General features: G+C 35.0%; 1 protein-coding gene across 2 annotated transcripts in view; it reads right to left on the bottom strand.

Moving 5' to 3' along the window:
- The window catches only part of vipr2 (vasoactive intestinal peptide receptor 2), a 45,791-nt gene that overhangs the window by 3,119 nt on the left and 27,660 nt on the right, over window positions 1-15,012 (bottom strand). For both annotated transcript variants that reach the window (XM_028021632.1, XM_028021631.1), the window contains exons 4-9: window positions 14,149-14,240; window positions 7,427-7,524; window positions 3,785-3,917; window positions 1,517-1,667; window positions 441-501; window positions 191-260 (exon numbers count right to left, since the gene is read on the bottom strand). In XM_028021632.1, coding sequence (XP_027877433.1) covers window positions 191-260; window positions 441-501; window positions 1,517-1,667; window positions 3,785-3,917; window positions 7,427-7,524; window positions 14,149-14,240 — 605 coding nt within the window. The remainder of the gene's footprint in view (window positions 1-190; window positions 261-440; window positions 502-1,516; window positions 1,668-3,784; window positions 3,918-7,426; window positions 7,525-14,148; window positions 14,241-15,012) is intronic.

Raw genomic sequence — 15,012 nt, 5'->3', positions numbered from 1 at the left:
CTTTAATTCATACTTGGAAAGCAGCACAAAAAAAAAAAAAAAACATTTTTCACTTTGTTTATGTTTAGATTTCCAGAAAAAAAAAAAAAAAAAGAGAAACATTTCAACACCTCCAATAAGTTGTACATTTACATCTAGCCTCATAAATGTACTAGTTATTAAAAGAAAGCGATAATAAACATCAACCTACCAAAATGGAGACTACAATTGGGCCGTTGATCACCCAGTTGGGAATGGGGTTGTCGTTCCTTTCCCAGCATCTACAAGGAACATCAGTGGAAAACAAACCCTTTACATGTGAAGTAATAAAAAGTCAAATTAAAATCTGGATTTTTCTACATTGTTCAAAATAGTAAATTTTAATTATTTTCACACATCTTATGTTGGAGTGAGCCAGATGTGAAGTTGTTTATGGACAGATGGGTAACAGAGGGACTCACCCCGTGTCTTCCAGGTAAATCCTGGTCATTACCCACACAGAGACGAACACAGTGGGGATTCCTGAATAAAAGAGATTTTTATATCAAATCACAAAGAAGAACTTTGAAAATGAAAAATCAGTCCTCTGCTACTAACAGTTTTTGCTTATTTTCTCAAATATTCTTATTATTAGTGCTTTGTAGTCTTAAAAAATTTAGGTTTAAATTTACTTTTTATAATTTCATAGTGTTTCCTGAGATTCTTTTGTTTTGGACATATAATAAACTTTCTGATGCATGAAAAAAGTGCAACAATTAATGCACCACTTAGTTCCAACTAAATCTTGAAAAACAATTAGCCATTTTTTGTAGTGATTTCTGTAAGACAATAATACATCCTGAGATTTCCCACATCCTGTCGATACGTTTGAACTATATAGTCTATGTTCTCAAATAATAACAAAAACAACCCCAGAAGTACAAATTAAATTAGATTTAATTCAAAAATATTTTATTACTCCCAAGAATATGGGATTATATACCAACAATGTCACATTTGGAAGAAAATGGGGAAACTTGCAAGCCTAAAAACAACATCTGGACTGTAAAATACAAACTCCAAAAATAGATATCATGAGAAAAGAACATTATGTGGACACAATCAGGGAAGTTAAAGCTTGGGTATGAATGGCTCTTCCATGAGACCATGACCTGAAAAATAGAGCCAAAGTACGTAGTTACAAAGTGGATTTTGGTAAACAGAGTGAATGTTTAGGAAAAGTGGTTACAAAGCCCTGATGTTAGTTTTATAGAAAATGAGCGGTCTGAACTGAAAAACTTTGTTTAAGAAAAACAGGGACAAAAATTCCCACAAATTATTGGGGGAAGCTTGTGGAAGGAAATCCAAATGTTTATTTAGCAATTCTACCAAACAGAAAGAAAATTTAACTTAAAGTAAAAACAGTCTCTTTTATTACTCTGGAACAGATGGACAACAGAAAAAGTTTTATCTAATTTAATGTCAAACATTGAAAAATGCCTCTTTTGTTATATTATACAAATGATTTTTTAAATCTGCCATTCATCGGGTTACCTACCCCAGCCGATAAACATGTAAACGATGAAGTGTTGGTTCTCGGAGAAGATGACCACCAGCAGTGTGTGGAGGTAGAGGCCCTCCACCAGCAGCCAGAAGAAGTTAGCCATGATGAAATAATGGAAAAACACCAAACTGGCTTTACATCCCACCTGAAGGAAACACACAGAGCTGCTAATTAAACACCAGTTCAAATTTCTGACAAATCAACATTAAATTTGGTTTCTAATATGTGCAGTAATACACTCACTGCAAATGGTGTGACTGTTTGTTTTAGATAGAAAAAAGGAGCAAATTTCCACCAAAATATTCAACCATATTAAGAGTTACAGAAAATTTCCAAATAAAAAAAGGACATTTCCTGAGTTTCAAAAGCTGAAAATGTTCAACTTTTTAAAATTTCTAAAAGTCACAAATTCTTGACTTTCCAAAGTAATTGGACATTTCCATATTTTTTCTACAAAATTTCTGAGATTAATCTAAACATTTCTAAGCTTTCTAAGATAACTAATTTTCAAGTTTTCACACTCAGACATTTCAAAGTTTTTTCTAGAAAGTTTCTGACAAATTTCTACATCTTTAAATTCAGACAGTTTTTTTCTAAAAAATTTCAGAGATTAATCTCAAAATTTCAGAGTTTACTCTTTTTTTTCTACCTACTGTGCCCTAATACTGTGTCGTGTAATGGGGAGGTGGAAAGAGACCAATATTATTCAAATGAAAATATGCTCATTTGTATTCAGCGCCTCTTGGTCTTTACTCTGTTGAGGCATCTTTTGTTACCATGGACTGCAGCAAAATCTTTTTAAGAGGTGTGAAAACTTTTGCAGAACTCCATAAAACTTACTTGTTATTGTTGGACTTTTAAAATGTCTTTCTGACCAGAACAGCAGAATTAATTAATCTGTTTGTGATGCTTTTTATTCTGCTTTAAAATTGGGTCACTGGGAGGACAAACGTCATTTTGCAGCACATAATGTCACAAGCAGTTTAAAGTTCAGAGTCCCTGCAGTTATCAGAACATTTTCCCAATGTTAGATGTAAGCAGGTAGAGGACAAACATGAGTAAAGTCAGATTAAGGGCAAAAGAAAATAAACTTTTATTGGTTTAGGGGCTCAGAAACACTGAGGATGTTATGGAAGTACAATAAGGTTTCACAACATGAAGAACTGTGATAAAAAATCCTGTTGGGTCTAAATTTGTTTCTAAAAACGTGTTTAAATATTGAGAGTGAAATTACATAAATAAAATCATCTTCATAGTGATAAATATAAATAGTCCAACACATTAGGAAAAGAAAACTTTGTAACTCCAACACTGAAACCTGGAAACATTTCCTTGTTAAAAATGACTCAATTCCTGAAATTATGTAAAGATGGGAAAATGTAAAATGTTTTGGGAGGTGATATTACAAACATAGTATGTGCCGCAATAAAACAAAGAAATAAAGAAATAAATACATATAACAACTCACAGACCATAATTTAATAAAATGTATGATTTCTTCTGGGCTGAAACTGCAGTGTAATGAATAAAAGAGGTGAATATATCACCATTTCTACTGCAAAGTTGTCACTTTTAATGCAATTTTTAATGTAACGTTTTGAAAACAAAAAGAAATTCTCCATATTAATCTAACCTAGAAATATTCTCTAATTGAGTAAGACCTTCACTGAATATGGGTTGTTCTCCCATTTGCATGTGACCTCATTTCCTGGGTCAAAGCAGAAGTCATTGACCCGGGTTTAAGTAATTGTGCATTCAGGCTGGACGTGACTGCACAGAAAGCGGCAGAAAATTAACCCAACAAACACGCAAACCACAGATTTATGCCCCCATCACATTTAAACACTGGATTTTTGAGTTTTAGTTTGTTTGCAGTGGCCGCAGTTTCACCAGAACCACGACAGAAAAGCAGCATTCAGCTTCTATGCATCACTAATCTGGAACAAACTTCCAGAAAACTAAAAAGATACCGAAACACTGCGTGCCTTTAAATCAAGGCTAAAACCCATCAATTTAGAGTTGCCTTTGATTAGTAGTAAATGGAACATTGATGGAACTATTTTATGTGCTTTTGTTTGATGACAAAATTTAATGTTTACTGCTTGTTTCATATTATTTTTTATGGTGTAAAGCCCTTTGAACTGCTTTCTTGCTGGTATAATTTGTGGCTTTGTTTTTACTGTACTGTGCCTGTCTCTGTGAAATCCCTTAATGTTGGAGTGACTCGTCGTTTTTCTGGCTGAGGAGAAGTCGTGACCTCACCAGAGACGGCTGGTTGGAGCACTGCGAGCTTCGGTTGAAGAGGATGGCGTCTTTGACGAGGACGGCCACGGCTCTCAGGATGAAGGAGATGAAGAGGTTGAGGTGGATGTAGTTCCTGGTGCAGTGGAGCCTCCTGTGCAAACGTTGCACAAAATAAAGATAAAAGAGGTAAATTAGTAAAATATTTGTTGATATGACAATACAACAGTCATAAGCTGTCGCAATAAGCAATAAATCTCATTATAAATTAGAACAAGTTTGACAAAAGACTCAACTATCGCCTGTTTTGAAAAACAATGTTTACAAAGACTTTGAAACTAATTTTTGTTGTTCTTTTGGTTATTTAATTTATTTATTTATTTGGGATATTTAAAATATCTTCTGGTTTCTTTGTTGAATGTTTGCTAGAATTTAAAGTTACTAACCTTGAAAATGGTTTCAAAACGACTTCTAGGACAATCTATCATCCAGAAAATTGTGTTGTTTGAATTATTTAAAAGCATTAACAATGATTAAAAAACATTTGATCTATACATTTTTCAATTATAATCTTAGGAGGTGCAACATTTTTCTCTTAGTCATAAAAAACTTTCTCTATCTTCTTTGCAATGGTGATTATTTTGTTTTCTCAAAAATGTAATTAATGCAATTAAAACGTTAGAGCTGAAAACAATAATTAAATTTCTCATGACCTGCAGAAACAAACACTTTTAACTTGAGAAATGAGAAAGCTGTGAAATGCAAATGTGATCCATTAGTCGCAGAGTCAATTTAAAATCCAATTAAACTCACTGGAGGCTCTTTCTCAAGCTCTATTGATCTGTCCAATTAAAGCACAGAGGGACAAAGACATGGACAAAGACTTTGGTGGCTTAAAATTAAATATTTCAAACATAAAATGTGGCTTCAGTTTTTGATGGCAAACAAAAACTTTCAAAGGATTTTTAAAGAAAATTCAATCAAATGAAAGGAAAAAAGGGAGGAAATGGAACAAAAACATTTAATTTTTATGACAAGTGCAAAACTTTGAATAAAGCATAACAGACAAGAACTTAGACAGAAAATTAATACCTAAAAGCATTCAGAGGGAGCTGAATACAAAAGTGTCTTAATTATTCTGGGGTCTTGATTACTAGCTTGAAGATGCTTAGCATGAGGTAATTATTACAAGTTTGATTGCCTGCTGTCTGTGCAACCTGGAGATTTACAATCAAAGTTTGAAGAACCGTTAAAAGAAAGTATAAAACAAGTGAAGAAAAGGGTCAAATACTGTAAATGTGTCGTCAGTTTTCCCAGTTGGAAAGTTTAAAAATTTTTTCCGACACCCTATTTATGGTTTCCATTCAACAATTTTCAGATAATGCCTAAAATACAGTTTTAGTACAAAATCCAATAGTTGACATATGAGGCTTGTATTTACACTAAAACTTTAATGATGTCCAGTTTCTAATATTAAAGCTTTACCAAGTTTAAATCTGTGTGTTAAAATGTAAATATTTATTGGAGGCCGCTGACTATTTTGTCATTTGTGAGGTCAAGCACTGATGTTGGATGAGATTATCCGTCTCACAGTTTTCACTCTAATTCATTCAAAATGGTTTCTATCATATTTAGGTCAAGATTCTGTAACAAGTCAGTAAAAGTCTTGAGCAAACCACAAACAAACACACAGTATTATAATGGCAGGAGTAGTGAAACTCAATGAGTTGAGACATTTTTGCCTCATCAGCCAACACTGAGGCAAAGACGACAGGCAAGAAAATTCCCCAACAAGTTGTATATCAGGTTTGTAAGGTTATTCGCAGGGCACAAAAGATAAATCAGCATTAAAACCCAAGTCTTTAGCAGTCAGAAAAAGAATGAGGGACGCAAAGAGTGAACACTGTGTCAGAAGCATTTTGCACATACAAAATGAGTGAATAATAATTTTAATGATTTTATGAAAATCAACCTTCAAGGAAAATGCTAAAAAATAAACATTAAATACCGCAGTTACTGCAGCACATGTTTTCATGCTGCCATAGACATAACATGCATAACATACTGTTGAAATATTTGGTCTTTGTTATGGAGGCCAACTCTGTAAAACCTGTGTCCTTGGCAGCCTTACTACATTCACCATTACAGTCCTCAACGAAACCTTATACTTCTAATAAACTAGTTGATGCATCCTTGAGGCTGTGGATGCAATTCAGACGGCATTTTGGCTTGCAATCTCTTTCTGTCTATTCCCCTATAGCTTCAAATCATACCTTTCAGCCGTCTCTCACAGATGGTATCTTCCTGTCGTGGCGGAGAACAGGAATTTCAACTTTTCATGATATGTATATTGATAATACTTTTGCCTCATTCCAACAAATCTCTGAAAAGTTTGGTATCCCGCGCCATCATTTTTTTAGATACTTGCAAGTGCGCAGCTTTGTCCGCTCTACTTATTCAGATTTTCCCAACCTTCCCAAAGATTCACCTTTAGACATTTTTCTAAAACCTACTGTCAAATTGAAAGGAGCCATATCTTTTATTTACAATCAAATCACGCTTCTACGCCCACAAACCCTGAATTCCTATAGATCACTTTGGGAGGAAGACCTTGGACAGACCATTTCAGAGGATCTTTGGACACTAATCCTGTCATTGGTGCATAAGTCCTCTATTTGTGCCAGACATAATCTAATTCAATGCAAACTTGTGTATCGCACTTATTATACTAAAGCACGTCTGGCCAAGTTTTACACCAACGTTTCTCCTGCCTGCGATAGATGCCAACATTCTCCAGCCAATTTGATCCACACTATCTGGCTTTGCCCTCAGCTTTCTAACTATTGGTCCAAAGTTTTTGCTATTCTGTCAGATATTTTTGACAAGAAATTGGAGCTTGACCCCTTGACTGCTTTGTTTGGAGTTGCACCTCCACAGTCCACCCTGTCCTCCTTTCAGAAATCCTCCTTGGCTTTCTTGACTTTTTTGGCACGGAGAGTGATTATAATAAAATGGAAGTCGCCTCAACCTCCAGCATATACCCACTGGCTTAGAGATACACTGTATTTCATTAAACTTGAGAAAATCCGTTTTACTTTAAGAGGCTCTTCTACGAGATTTTTGGGTTTGTGGAGCCCCTTATTAAGAACCCTTAGAAAGATTAATTTCCCTAATATTCCGGACTGATAAGGTAATACCTACTTTATGTAGCTGATGTTTATTATTCTTATCAATATTTCTCTTTCTTTCATCTTCTTCCTTGAGTTAAGTTTGGTTGATACATTAACAGAAGTATCCCCTGGCACCTGATTTTTTTTTTTTATTTTATTTATTTATTTATTTTTTCTCTCGTTTTTCGAGTGTATGTTTGTATGGGTTGAGGGAAAGAAATTTACATATATTTAGTACTGTGGTCCCTTTTTATTTTGTTTATCTTATGATATATCTGTTTCTGTCCGCCAACGCAATATGTTTACTTTGACTTGATCCATTTTATGTATTTCGTGTAGGTGTATATATGTGGGTATAATTGGGCTTGTTCTAGCACAATTATGTTTGTAGTTAAAGGTACACTGTAACTATATAACCATTGCATTGCCTTTACACTGTACCTCATGTTAAAGCATAAATAAATTTTGGGAAAAAAGAAATATTTGGTCTTACCGGAAGAGACAGAGGATGGCGGTGCCTGTCGTCAGAGCGATCAGAGACAAACTGTGACCCAGTGTGTACAACGTCTGAACGACCACGTAGAAGACCAGCTGCGGACAAACAGAAAACACTTTAAATCATTTTCATGTGGTTTCATATGCTCTCCGCCCCGTAAGAAAGCACTGAAGCTTTTATTTGACATTGAATGCTTTATTTCTCAACAAGAACATTCTCTTTACACCATGATGCTTTAATAAAAACAAAGTAGTTAAATTCAAGATAATCAAATCTTACACCAAAACAAAGAGCAGAGACAGTGCTCAAAAAACTTAAATTAAAAAGCACAGTAAGTATTACACATATCGTCAAGATTTCATAGATTCCAAAGCAGACTTTTGATAAATGTCATTTATCCCAATATTTAAGCATTTCACACCAAAGACCAATTAAAATACAGCCTTCTGCATCTTCAGTCATCAACATCAGGAAATGTAACATCAATCTTAGGAGCATGCCAGAAAGAAACCTTTTCTGTTTCACCATCACAAACTGCTTTTCTAAAATCTAAAACATATAGTCAAATCGAAACAAGTAAAGTTCAGCGGATATAAAATCAGCCTTCTTTCAGACGAGGTGAGGAGAGCAGGGTTACCCAACTGCATTCCTATCCTAACTGAGGGAACTACAGCACAGGGCATTCTGGGTAAATGCAACCAAAACAAACGAACTGTCTAGCGCTAGCGGGAGAAATAGCTCATGGTCTTTTACCAACAAGAAGGAAGTTGTGCTTTTGTCTTCCTGAACGGTTTTTGCGTTGCTTCCTTCAGCAGTTTGTGGCACAGTGCCCCCACAGGAGACGGGGGGAACTACTGGTTTTAAATGCAGTGTGAAAGCAAACCGCAGAAGCTAAAAATGCCAAATGTTGCACTTTGGTTCCTATAATCGAAATGAGTCTATCGGACTATCAGGTGCAAAAACATATTATGTCTGGTGTCCAGAATATTTTATGTTGATTTGTTTAGGATTATACAAAGTACAAATTGTAAGGGAGTTAATGTTTTTAAAAACAATTCATTAGTCTGGACAATAAATTCAAAAAGTGACCGTTTCAAATATTGTGATGGCAAAAGAGCTGCCTTCTGTTAGCTGGAGCTCACCAACTAGAAAAGGTAATTTAAAAATATATATTCTAGTCATTTGCTTCAAGTTACATAAACTCAACTTTAGCTTCAGATTTCTAGCACAATGATTAAAACGGCTTGCTGCCGGGTCAAACAATAAAGACAGAGTTATGAGACCACTAATCGTTCAGTCCTCCTTCTGGATCAACTAGTTTAAACGACAAGCAGCATTAGAAGCTTAAAGTCTTACTGACTGCAGCGTTATTATATCACAGCTCCATGTTTCTGTTGAGCTAGCCTGCTTACAGCTCGGTGATTTCAGCTGAAATTAAGAGAGGAGAGCAGGACAGGGTGACATGAAGCGAAAGAGAGAGAGAGAGGACAGCACAATGGGCAATTTGTGACACAAAACGAGCAAATAGGAGGAAGCCGCGGTTGCACAACAAAAAAAAGAGCAGAAAACAGGAGCAGAGTGGAGAGCAGAAGGTGGATTTCACGGCTGACATGTCGTACCGAAGTCCATGTGCATATCATTAAATGTTTTAAAGATATGCACATGGACACCCTGGTATGTGTTTCCATTTGGTTTTCCTGTGACGGATATTGGGCAGTTGAAGGTTCATGCAGGGAGATGAAGACAGAAATAATCTCCTGACATTCCTAGTGGTCCTCGAGGCGCCGCAGTGACAAACGTTATCCAGAGCAGCTGTCAATCCAGATGACAAACAGCTCTCTGCATCCGCTATGACAGCAGCAGAGTCACTTATTCCACAGAAACAGGACTTAACTCGTCTTAAATACCAAAAAAATGAATAAAAATGTTCCAACAAAACCTTCACTTGGAAAATAATGACCTTCTGATGCTGAGGGAAGTTTTTTCCCGTTATTTAACAAAATACATAATATAAAACATACAAAAAAAATAGAAATGACCATTTTACATTTAGAATGCTTTCCAGACATTATATCTTAAATAGTCATCTAATAACACACCTAAAATAGGAATATAGGGATATATAAACAAAAAAATAACAACAAAACCACAATAAAGAATTAAAACCAAAATAAAAACCAAACCTGAAATTTATAGTAAATTAAACTGATATTGAGAAAAGTTTGACTAAAGGTTGTAATTTTTTTTTTAGAGATTTACAAAATAATTGTTTTTAATGCTTTCTCGACTGGGAAAAATGTTGTTAAACATTTATGAATTACTCAAATTTATTTGCATATCTCAGTAACAAAGCAGTTCAAAGTGCTTTGTCATAAAAACACAAAAATATAAAGTCAAAGAAACACCAACCAGTGAAAACCAGTAAGAAACATTTTGATGATGACCATCAAAAAAATAATCAATACACATTAAATAGGAATGTAAAATTTGGAAAGCAGTACAATATTTTTTTATTCCTTATTGAAATTACATATCTTCCAGAAAAATAATCAATTTGAAGAAACTTAGATATCAACAAGAATTGTATTTACTTCCAAATATCATTTACAATCTCACTATAAAATCATTTTCTAAGTTTTTTAAACAAGTCCGTGAACTGTTTTCTTTTTTAAGTGATTTTCTTGAAGGTTTTTTTGTGGGTCGCTGCAGAGCTGGTGCAGAGAGGCAGCTCTGTGCATCTTGTGAGCTGAAGAGCTTCATTAACTCGACTGTGTTGGAGGGTGAAAGGAAACTTGAAAAGAACGCTGATTACCAATGTGAACATAATTATTCAGGCTTTGTTAGAGATAAACGTTTTTATTCAAAACAGTCTCTTTGCTTCGTAAACCTCGGTTTGGTACTAGAAACATCTTAGCTTGACGTGAAAATGACTCTCATACCTGCGTGGAGAGCAACAAATACAGAAACGGACGAGTGGAGCATGGAAGCCTCAATCTGCAACATTTAATCCAACATTTTTATTCTTCTTCTGTTAGAGGCGGGGCCGATGACATCATCATCATCGTTTATGTTAGAAAAGACACCTGATTACCAGAGTTGGGCTTCTCTGGTGTAAATGTTCACTTACTAAGGAAATTACAGTCTGAGGAAGAGAATGTAATGAGTCACAGGCAGTGATCCAATCGCCCAACAGCTGGTCAAAACATGATGTCTCCTTGGACATTATGACCATGACTGGTGTTTCCATCCATCCATTCAATATCAATCTATTCTTCACCCATTCATCCTTTTCTCCATTCATCTATCCATCCAACTGTTCATCCACCCACCCATCCATTATTATTTATCAATCTATTCAACATCCATCCATTATCAATCTATTTGTCATCCATTCATCCATCCAACTGTCTAGCCATCCATTTGTCCATTAATACAAACATTTATCAATCTGCCCCTCCTTCCTTCTATCCATCTATTCAACATCAATCCATCCATCCTTTAATTTATCCATCCATTGGTTCATCATCCATCCATCCATCTGTTCTCCATTGAGCTGTTCATCATCCATCCATTTCAGATTCCATATTTTACTCCTGACCAGTGGAATTTGTTTCCTCACTTTACTTAAAAAATTGACAAAGACTTGATAAAAGAAACACACGTTTCATATTTACTCTATTTTGCTTTTTCTGTCCAGGAAAACCTGAACTGGACCGTCAGCGAGTCTGGATGTTCAGAAAAATAAATCCTGCCCACGTTTGTCACGCTGCTTTTCTTTTATGTTCAGTCATCTTAAAAAAAACAAACAAAAACCTGAGTTTTTGGCACTTTGAAAGCTTTTTCATATTTTCCTGTGAGATATACATAAAAATCTGTGAATGCATTCGGTAATTGTTGTCCTGTCTTCCTTTGTCTGGAGAGACGGTCCAATTTTCTCTGCCAGAAGCTTGTTATTGTTTAGGATGTTGTGGCTGTTTGGTTGAGTGTCAACAGTGAAGCTGAACCCAGAGAGACCAGCTGGAAGTTAGAGGAGCACAATGGACGATTCAGAGGAAGAATGGGACCCTGACTGAGCCGCAAACACACAGAGGCCAAACACTGTTCATACCACAATTCCTTCTGAAGGGTCCAAATGTTTGAGGAAAGAGGAAAAATAAAAATCCAGAAGTGGTTTTAAAAAAGCTAGTGATGAAAATGCTTCATGATCATTTCTATGTGACGATGTGCACAGATGAACACTAGGTGGCGCTACAGTACTTTCCCCTAGACGAAAAAAGTGCCCTTTTAAAATACTTTTTTTTAAGGTCTATTATTTAATTTCTGAATTTAAACAACACAAAAATGAATCAGAAATTTGTTGAGCAAATAATACGATGAAGTGTAAAAAAGTTGTTAGAGTGTAAAATGAAGCGGTGAGATTATATTTCTCCTATTTTAGCTTCCCTTCATTGTTAAATCCAGAACAGAATTTTAAATTCTCCTGCTCACATATAGAGTTCTAAATCAGCTGACCCACTTCTGCCAATAACTTTGTGTTTTCGTTGTATGTATTATTCTCCTGACTCTTTAAACTCGTATGTCTGAAGGAGTTACGGCTGCAACTACAACTCTTACAAATTCAGCTTCGATTCAATCCAAGATGGAGGAACTGAAGGAATTACAATCAGCTTTACTTTCTAAACCTGTTTGCACAAACAAGAAGCTTAACTTTGGTTTCTCAAGTTCACAGCATAAATTTATTACTGAATATAAATAAAATTTTCAGCTGTAAAGTGCATTGAGGTGACATTTATTTTGAATCAGCCTTAAATAAACTGCAATGAACTAACTTGCATGTATTTTTGAAATGTCAGGTTGCAGACCTCCTCCACTGAATTAATTTAAGTTAAACTTTTATTTTAGCCTTCATTGAGGTTGTGTCTCTTCACCAGCCTTACTGAAGCAGATGAACACATCAGAACAAACTTTAAAAGGTGAAATATGTGATTATATGAGCAAGCACTTCCTTTGAACCAAATTAAATTGGACAAAGTCAATTTATTTAAAATCTTGAGAACAGCAGATCCACAGCTATCAGAGCATACTTATTTAAACATCTGAACAAAACATTTCCAGTGTTTTACTCAGTGTGGATAAATGATCAGATGTTTCTTTAATTCAGACACAGGTCTGAATTTCTGCAGATGGTGGGAGGAAGATAAAGTTTGAAAAACTAAAAAAAAAAAAAAAAACAAGCAGCACTGAAATGTCTGCAGAGCCTTAATTAGGTAGAGAAGAAACACAACAAGTCTGCAGCCGTTTTGATGGGATGTTGTGGGAAATCTCTGAATGCTCCAACGGTTAGCGGGAACAAAAACAACCGAAGATCCAAACAATGGAGACTTTTTAATACCACAGAGTCTGTAGTCTGTAGTTATCTGTAGATAACTACAGACTCTGTGGTGCTTTTATTTTCATTTAAATTAATTTTAATGCAACTTTCAACAGTTTTTCTGATCTTATACACACGTTGAAGAGAGATATGGTGTAAATAAAGTTGAATCGAGCGCCACCTCATTAACTCTGTGCTGCATTAAATATATAATTAAGGGTCAAGAAGTGTGAAGTACACTGTAAATTGTAACATTGTATTTAATTGGGAAAAAAAAGAATAAATATAACTTGATTTTGGTAAAAGTTTTGAAAACAGTTAAACTAAGTCCAGCAAATTTAAAGAAGATTTAAACGTACTTTTTAAACGTTTATACTAAGCACTTTAAATAAGTTGAAGGCCTTAGCTTAGTTTAGTTTATATGACATGGGGATTGGCCCGGAAGCTAATCCCACAATTCATTGTGCCAACACCAGCAGCAATAATAAAAAGCACTTTTTTTGTCAAAAAGATTGTTTTAAGACATTTAAGGGCAAAAGGAAGAATGAGTCTTTTTCAGAGAAATGCAGTTCTTATTAGCCATTTTTGGCATTTACATTTGCACACATTAAACACCATGAGTGAGTAGAGAAACAAATAAAAATCAGCAGCCAGGAGTTAGTTTAATCAATAAATGTTTTTCTATACATAGATTCAAGTTTAAAAAATAAAATAAAATAATTAATGCTATTAGGAAACTTTGGGGTTTGTGTACAATGTACAAATGCAACGAGTTTTTTAAAATAAAGAGAACTAAATAAATTTTGCAGTGTTGTCTGAAATTTCTAAAGCATTATATAAGCTGCTTTTTGTTGTTGCTATTTTTCAAGTCAGTAACTTTGTTACTTGTGAAGAAAATTTCAGAATAGAATACAAAATAAGTTATAATACTTTTCTTTTAAACACAGACTCGATTAGTAAGAAACTACATTTTCCCTCATTATTAACTACAATCTAATGCAGATTTACAGTATTAACAGTTGTGCTCCATCACTCAGTCAGTGCCTGACAGCATGAAATGAACAACTTAACATCGATTTGCTGCATGACTGAAAGCAAATGGTTTTATATACTGATGGAGAAACCAAACTAAACATCTCTCTCAACCGTTGTGCATATTGACCTCTGAACGATCCAACCTCCTGCCACTAACCATTGCTAATTAACAGCCAAGCCTGCAGGCCTCGTCGATTTGAGGCCACTAATGATCCTGACGATGCTGCAGCTTCCTGTCAGCATCACAGGCACGATCTGTCTAAGATTGGTGGGAATTTAAAAACAGAGTAAATCCAAAGGGAAGGGACGCTACCTTCTCCTGGCGCGTGTCCAGCCCACACACGCTGCTGATGTTTGGGAAAACCTCCGACCAGCCGGCTGCCGTGCAGTTCCTGCTGATGTTACCTGGGAAGAAAAGATGAAGCGAGAAAAATCACGGCGAGTCCAAAAAAAAATATTTCTACTAGCAGCAACGACGATCTGGCTGCACAACTGCTTCAAATGTAGAAATAAAGGGAAACTGAAGTAGTGCAGTCAAAGTGCGAAGGAAAGTGAGAAGTAAACATAATCTGCACTGAAAAAAACCCACAAAGTCCGACCAAGTCTAGTTTCTAGTGCAAATATCTCAGTATGCTTTAAATGAGACAACATTTTATTTATTTACAAGTAACTTTATAGGACAATAAAGAAGTTTGTTTTGTGTCAATAATCTCTTCATATTAAAGTTTTAGTTCCACTGGCAGATTAATTCATTTATTAGATGGGAAAAATGTCTTTTTATAAGTAAAATAAATTGTCAGTGAAACCAGTACTTTATTATCAATCTTAAAACAAGCTCCTATAACTTGCTAAAAAGTTTTAAGTTTTGTCTAATTTCATAATCTAAGAAGTTATATACACTAGAAACTAGACAGAAATACTTGGTAAGATTTGTTTTTGCAGTGTAAATTTTATTATCTGACATCTTAAACTCCCATCCCAAAAATCCTACTAGTTTTTAGTCTGTATTGGTAGAAAGTAGGTGAAACCAAACAGACAACTCTAAGCAAAGCAGCAGGAATGACATTATTGATCTAATTTACAAACTCATCTACACAACTAAAGGGTCTGCAAAATGAAACATTTGATAGAGAACAACTTTATTTAGAGTTTATTACAAAGAGAATAAATACAAGGA

The sequence above is a fragment of the Xiphophorus couchianus genome, chromosome 6, assembly GCF_001444195.1.
Source record: "Xiphophorus couchianus chromosome 6, X_couchianus-1.0, whole genome shotgun sequence".
Taxonomy (NCBI): Eukaryota; Metazoa; Chordata; class Actinopteri; order Cyprinodontiformes; family Poeciliidae; genus Xiphophorus; species Xiphophorus couchianus.
Note: the sequence above shows the minus strand (reverse complement) of the source record. Positions and strands in the feature narration are given on the sequence as shown.